We start from the raw sequence: 7,100 nt of genomic DNA on the forward strand, positions 1-7,100 counted from the left end.
GTGTTGGGGCAGTGATCTGGCAGGAAGAGCTTTGCACTCAGTTAGGCCAATTGCCCAGCTGGCAGGAGGACTTGGAATACATGAGCACCTTCATCCCAGCCTAAATGCTGGCCTAACAAGTGTTAAGCTGTTCAAGTATGCAGGTCAAAGTTACCGAAAGAAAGGGTTGAGCCCAGCTCACTTTCATTCCTGTGAGCAGGAATCCAAAGACAGATGGAGGCAGACACAGATTTTTTTTCCCACTTCCCTACCTAGTAATTTACTTCGTCAGGAAGAGTGGTGCACTGTGGCAGCCTTTGGTCCATTATTTATGGAAAAAAACATGTATAGTGTCCAGTGGTATTTATAGATAGTCTGCCTGTATCTCTAATTGGAATTAAATTTGCTACAGCTTCCATGTGAAGATGCCTATTTCTTAGCAATCCTACTCGAGTAATTTAAAATAAGTGCTTCTTTTTCATCCAATTTATAATTCATCCTGTGTTTTAGGGGATTGATGGAATTAACACGAGTCTTAGGAACTTTTTATTCCATTCCAACTTCATTCCTTGTCACTGTAGTCACCGGCACTGGAGAACCAGCAGAGGGAGCACGGAACGTTCCCCTCATCTCTTACGTAAACACTGGCTACTGTTTGAGGCGTTCCTTTAATTTTATTTCCCTGCAACAATTTTTGGAAGGAAAGGTGATCTACAGCTCTGCTATTCCATCTGTTGAAGCCTTTAGGGTGCTGCATTTCCCTGCTAGGAATGATCTGCCTGCTTCCACTCCATTCCTCCTCTTCCTCTCCCTCTCTCCCTCACCACAAAATATTTGGTTTTTGTACAGTATTTCCAAGCTGGGACACCCATCATTCATTCCTGCAGAGATTATGATACATCATTAGATTGTTAGGCAAATCATAAAGTTTGTTCCTTGTGAGCAAAGAGAGCTCCCATGCAGCACCAGGACTGACAAATGTTAATTTTAAAGATTAGTATTTTGCAAAAAGAAGAGGAAAAAAAGTAGCTGTCAGGAAGAAACCTGTGTGTTCCACACTTTGCTTTGTGAAATGGGCACATATTAAACCAGAGTTTGCCAGAGAGAGTTAAAGGAAACCCAGCAAATTCAAACCCAGATTAAAAATGTGAATTAAATCATCATCAGCCACTCAGTCATACAGTTTGAAGCTCAATGCACCAATTATTATGTATTATCATTGCATTTTAAATTAGTAGACAGCCCCATTTTGTGTATTAAAGTTTTTATTCCTTATTAAGAATTTTTTAAATCACAAAATAGTGTGGAAATATTTAGATAATAGAATTCATGGAGTGCTGGAAAATACTGAATATAAAGATTGATTTCTAATATATCACATACTAAACTGTTCTAAAACAGCTGGTTTCTTGCAGACAGGATTTATTTTTTTTTTAATAATTTAAGACAGCATAAGCTTGTATCAAGCATAAGCATTGTAACAAAAGTGCAACTTTTTCAGCAAATCTTCCCAAAAGATATTTAACTCAAAATATCATTAACACATATTTTTCTCCCTACAAAAATAGCATGTCAGACGTCATTAATTGGATGTATTAACAACTATTTACATACAGCCACTCTGTAGGGTAGTAAGATTTTTTTTTTTTTGTAACGTTGTTTAAACACAGCGTTTGAGGCAAACAGTAGCAACAGCAGCAGCAGATACACCAAACGGACTGACAGACTCCGGACACGCACACACTCCTTGCCAGGCTGTGGTGTCTCACCTCTTACATAACATTCAAGTGAGATTTCTCAAAGTGCTACCTTGGCAACAAACTAAAAATATCTAGGCAAGGTCTTGGTTTAAGCCTTATTATAAAAGCTTTATCTGTGTGATTATCTGGTGTCTGGTTTGTCTCCAGAAAGGGAAAACGCGGTATTTGAGCATGGGATGAGGGAAAAACCCATATGGGAAACTTACCCCAACTGGGTTAATGGTTTCTGGTTGCACAGTGAGGTGTCTACCTACGGCCTCCAGTTTGTGTCACTCGGAATTTAGGATAAAATGAGTTCAGGCTGACAAGCTGCTCTGTGTTTTCTTGGGGGAAGAGAAGGGGGTTTATTTTTGTAGTTCAGTGCAGTAACATTCATTTTATACAGCAAGGTTTGGGGGGAAAATAAATCTCTTGGGAACATACTGAATTAAATAAAGATGGGGTGAGAACAAATGCACTTGCCACACCTGTATACCTTGGCAAAAAAAAAAAAAAAAAAAAAAAAAAAAAAAAAAAAAAAAAAAAAAAAAAAAAAAGGTTTTTAAAGGGGGTACACAAGGTTATGTAATGGGTCTGACCCTCCTTTCCTTGCACACCCAAAACTTGCTGGAGCCAGCGGCATCCCCGGGTGCTCAAGGCACTGCAGGTTTGGGCTCAGGGTGCATCCTCCACACTCCGGTTCTCCATAAAGTGCTAGCACAGGTGCTGGGCTCTGCCCTTCCTCCCTCGCCTCGTTCCCCGCCCTCACACTGAATGCATCCAGGTCTCCCGGACAACAAGTGCAAGTTCCCAAGTGGGACTTAGGGACATACTATATAAACCCATTCCAAATAAGGTGCAATATTTAATTACTCTATATAGATAGAGAAAAAAAAAAAGTATCCTTACTAGGTTTTCTTCCTTCTTCTTCTTTTTTTTTTTTTTTGTTTTTGTTTTGTTTTGTTTTCCTTATTTATGCATTTATAAAGCCAAACATTAAAAAAATACTGAGTAACAAATTTTATCCTCGACGGTCCTCTGCGGGGGTCGCTCCGGGATCTGCCGCCCCGGCAGCGGAACACCCCCGGGCCGGGCCCGACATCCCGCGGCCGCCAGCTCCCGGCGATCACCGGCCCCGGCGACCCCTGCCCTCCGTAGGAACCCGGGGGCGCAAGTGCGGGCCCGACGGCCCCTCAGTCCGAGGGGAGGGCAGCGGCGGCGAGGAGCCCCCGGGGCGTCTCACGGGCCCTCGGCGCCGGGCTCCTCGGCAGCTGCGGGCTCGGGCTCCTCGCCGGGCTCGGCGGAGGCAGCGAAGGGGTGCGGGAGGTGGGGCGTCGGGGGCAGCCCGGTGGCGGCCGCCGCCGCCTTCTCGGGGCCGAGCACGGAGGAGAGGCAGGGAAAGGAGGCGGCGGCAGCTGCCGCGGCGGCGGCTGCCTGGGCCGGGATGCCCGGGTAGAGGAGCGGGATGGGGGCGGCGGGGTAGAGATACTTCTCCAGGCTGCTTTTATCCAGGAAGGGCTGCATGTAGGCGGCGGCGGCCGAGGGGGAGATGAAGTAGAAGGGCAGGCAGAAAGGGGCCGCCGCCGGCTGTCCGAAGGGGCCCCCGCCGCCGCCCGCCCCCAGGGCCATCAGCGAGCCCAGCAGGGCGGCGTCGGGTCTGACCAGCGCGGCCGCCGCTGCCGCCGCCGCCGCCTCGGCTCCCCACGTCGCCAGCCCCGGCGGGCTGGGCATGGGGCTCCCGCCGCGGTCCAGCTTCAGCCGCTTGGGCGCAGGGGGCAGCTCGTCCCCCGACGGCTCCTGCTTGATGGCCAGGGCGGGCAGCGCTCCGCCAGCCGCCGCCGCGGGGCCGCGCTCGGGGCGCGCCTCGCCCTCCCCGCCGTAGCCGCTGTCCGTGTCCGTGTCGGTCTCGGCGCTGAGCTCGGCGGCGTGAGTCCGCTGGATGACGGGCACGCAGTTAGCCTGGCCCTCCGGCTTGTGGCCCGGCGCGCAGTGGGGGGCGGGCGGGGAGGAAGAGGAGGAGGATCCCTTGCTGAGGGGTCCTGGCGGTGGGGAGAAGAGCTGAGGGCCGGAGAGGAACTGCGACGAGATGGAGTGCAGGTGGCCGAGGAGCTGCGCGCATCGCTGCTCGCGGGGGGTCCAGCTCTCGAAGCGGGAGAGGTACTGCAGCACTTCCTTCGCGCACGTCTGAAAGCCCGAGTGGAAAGCGTCCAGGTCGGCCTGCACCGGAGACTTCATGGACCGCTCCCCTGCGGGGGAGATCGAGCGGGGACAGCATTTACCCGCGGCTCCGGCATGGGGTGCCCCGCTCCGCGCCCCCCCCACTGCCCGCCCCCGGTCCGCCCTAGCGGCGGTGTCCCCCGGACCCCGCTTACCATTCTGCAAAGCAATTATCTTCTGGTGCTGCTGCTCTGTTAAGGCTGTTAGCGCTTTCAAGTGCTTCAAAGTCAGTTCCAGCACCACCGCTTTCTCCAGGTGTCCCAGCGTCTGCAAAGGCAAGGGTAGGGGGCGGCTTGGCTACCTCCCGGCACGTTTCTGCTACCTCCAAATGCCGCCTCCATTAACTTCGGTGAGACCGGTCCCCGAGGCATTAGGGGGACGGCGGGCGGGCAGGCTGCCGGCGCCTGCATCTGCACGGGCATGTAAGCTCCTGGGCACCTTACCGTTAGTTTCAGATGCTCGGGCAGTAAATCCTTCAGCTGGGCAATGCATTCGTTAATCCTGTCTCGCCTCTTCTTTTCTATCAGTCTATGTGGCAGTTTGTACGTTTCCTAATTATCAAAACCCGGAAAAGCCAAGTGTTAGGCAGAGTCCCTCGGAACGCTGATGAAAACCAAAACAAATGTCATGCGGACCACATGCCGCGCAAATTATCGTCAAGGCACCGCTCTCCCCGCCGTGCCAGCTCGCTCGTAAACCCAGTTGTGATTCGGGGGGCAGGTTGTATGCGCAGCCCCCCGGGGATGCTCTTGGGAGCAAAGGTACTCTGCAAAAATCAGCGAGCCCCATTTAAGCGGTTAAGCGAGAAGAGAGCCCCAGAAACTTATCCTTACCTTGCTGTCGTCCCTCTTCACTCCTCTTTTGGGTTTGCACATATACAGGGCAGGGTAGTCCAGCCTGCAGAAAAACACAAAGATCCAGCATCGGCAAGGGCAGCGATAGCTTGCCTAGCACCTCCTCGAGTGGGCACACGGGCGCCGAGCACTCTGCCCGAAGGGCCGGGCAAGGGCTCGCCCGGGTCCGCCAGCGGAGGGAGGCGGCAAGCCCCGCGCCCCGCCGGGCAGCCGGCGCCGCTCCCAGCGCTTCGCAGCACTTTCTCAAGAAGACGAAACGCCGTAGAGATACGAAACGGAGATAGTGCCCCGGCGCCTTACCCTATAAAATCCCTATGCTCCAGTAGCTGCCTCTCCGGCAAGCGGGAGATTCCTTCATCCATGTCTGGCAGCGGCTGATGTTTCGTCGCTGCTTTTGACTGAGCCTGCGGGATGCTGAGATCAGTCTCGGGAGATCCGCGAGCGACGCTGCGCACATGCAGCCTCCGTCCCCCCTCTCCCGTCCAGTGGCCAAAAGTGTGCGGCAGTTCGTCCCCCCCCCNGGGGAGGGGACGGGGGGGGTCCCGCCGCCCGCCCGGGGCCGCCCTGCGAGACAGCGGCTTCCCCCCGTGCTACTGGTGCTGCCGCTGTCGCTGTCACCGTCAGCGTTACCGCCGTGATGATTGCCACTCTCACTGTGTTTTTATGATTTTTCTAATTTCAATAATTATGAAATAATTTTACTTTTATTATTGTGTTTTAATATTTTTTAAATTTGCATCGAGAGAGGAGACCCGCCAGTGGAAAACGTGGCCACGGGATAAAGGGGGTAATAATCGAGCCCCTCTCTTGGGGGTGCGGTTAGGGGGTCACGTTCCCCATACGTTTTCTGTAGATTTCTATAAGATGCGTGGGAACGAACAGGCGCACGCACACGCGTGTTACTGCGCGGAGCGCTCCCTGGCCCGGCGTCGCCATGCCGCAGCTCTCGTCCCCCGGTGCTCCCGCCCGGCCTCCGCTGCTCGCGGCAGCTCTCCCTCCCGACCTTTGGACGGGAGCCGGATCTGCCTGCAACGCCAAACCGCGGCAGAAGCGCTCCTTCAGTACAGACGGACTCACGTATAGAGGCACATACATATAAAAATATGTCTATCTCTAAGGTAAACACATCTGCTGTTGACGCTGCCCTCGGGCAGCCCGCATCCCTGCGGGGCGCAGGGGGTGACATTGGCAGAGCATTTGCACCGGTGCAGCGTGACCGACCGCAGCAGCCCCGGGACGGGGCGGGGCGGGAACCCCCTGCCCCCCGCCCTCGTCCCTGCGCGCCGGGCGCGCTCGCGCAGCCTCCGCTCCCAGCAGCCGGCGGTGGCACCGACAGCCGCCTCCCTAATCCCGTCTCACACTGGTACGAGCACAGGGCCGGCAACGTGACCGGACCTGCTGCCACATCACTGCTGCCGGGTTGCACCGGGCGGCCCTGCTTCGCCGCCCCCCGCTAGCAGGCGGCGGCTCCGGGCGGCACCGGGCAGCCCCGGCACTCGCCGGGCAGCCCGCCAGGACCCTCCTGCCAGCGGAAGGACGGGGTGCCGGTGCCCGAGGGAAGGGGGTGCTCTTCTTTCCCATGCTCCGGCAAAGGCGCTGTCTGTGCGTGCGTGTGTGTCCCCGCGTGTGCGTGTCCCTGCCTGTGTGTCCCCGCGTGTCCCCGTGTGTGCGCCGTGCCTGCACGCCGGCGCGGCATGTGTGGCCCTGCAACGTGCGGGGTGTGCAGCGTGTGCGGGGAGCGCAGCGGCCCCGGCCCCACGTGCGGGGCGGGGGGAGCGGACACCCCCGACACCACCACCCCTTCTCAGAGCCGGGCTGGCGGGTTTCTCTCCGGTATTCCCGGCGGGAACCGCAGGCGGGAAGTGTCAGCTGAGGCGATCCATAGAGATGTATTTATCCTCGCCGCCAGCGCTGACCGCTTGCTTTTTACTTGGTTTAGTTTTGCTCCCTCCCTTCCGCGGGCTCCGGCTCGTGGAGGTGCGTGACCTCCAAACCCGGGCTCCCACGGAATCCGGGCGGCTGGGGGAGGCGGGGGAATTAACCCAATAAATACCAAACACACCACGGCCTGCCAAAATAGAGACGGGAACCTCACGTCATTCCTGTCTAAAAATCGTGCTTTACAGGTATTCTGGCCAGAGGGGTAACTCGTGTTTTTCTGTGCGGGGGGGCGGGGAGGCTGCCGAACCGCACTGCCCGTCTGTAAAGTGCGAATAAGGTTTTAGGAGCAGCAGCGAAGGCTCTGATGAGGTGTTGGAGGCTCCTGCCTGGCAAGCAGCAAGCGGCACTGCGGGCTTGTACAGCTCTCTCC

The 7,100-nt window shown here is 55.7% G+C and overlaps 1 protein-coding gene across 1 annotated transcript; it reads right to left on the bottom strand.

The window, feature by feature from the left end:
- Window positions 1-2,648: 2,648 nt before the first annotated feature.
- Window positions 2,649-5,292, bottom strand: BHLHE41 (basic helix-loop-helix family member e41). Its single transcript, XM_041468680.1, has 5 exons — window positions 5,090-5,292; window positions 4,769-4,832; window positions 4,379-4,486; window positions 4,091-4,202; window positions 2,649-3,964 (listed from the first exon to the last, which is right to left on the bottom strand). The coding sequence occupies exons 1-5, from the start codon at window positions 5,149-5,151 to the stop codon at window positions 2,958-2,960; spliced, it is 1,353 nt and encodes a 450-aa protein (XP_041324614.1). The 5' UTR covers window positions 5,152-5,292; the 3' UTR covers window positions 2,649-2,957.
- Window positions 5,293-7,100: the final 1,808 nt, after the last annotated feature.

The sequence above is a fragment of the Pyrgilauda ruficollis genome, unplaced genomic scaffold (genome assembly GCF_017590135.1).
Source record: "Pyrgilauda ruficollis isolate IOZ18807 unplaced genomic scaffold, ASM1759013v1 scaffold227, whole genome shotgun sequence".
NCBI lineage: Eukaryota > Metazoa > Chordata > Aves > Passeriformes > Passeridae > Pyrgilauda > Pyrgilauda ruficollis.

What these genes read in the sequence shown, in the direction of transcription:
- BHLHE41 (XM_041468680.1), bottom strand. Translation starts at nt 5,151, where the DNA reads ATGGATGAAGGAATCTCCCGCTTGCCGGAGAGGCAGCTACTGGAGCAT. An exon ending in GAGCATAGGGATTTTATAGG is followed by an intron (nt 4,833 to 5,089) that starts GTAAGGCGCCGG and finishes GTTTTTCTGCAG; the next exon opens with GCTGGACTACCCTGCCCTGT. An exon ending in GATAATTGCTTTGCAGAATG is followed by an intron (nt 3,965 to 4,090) that starts GTAAGCGGGGTC and finishes TCTCCCCCGCAG; the next exon opens with GGGAGCGGTCCATGAAGTCT.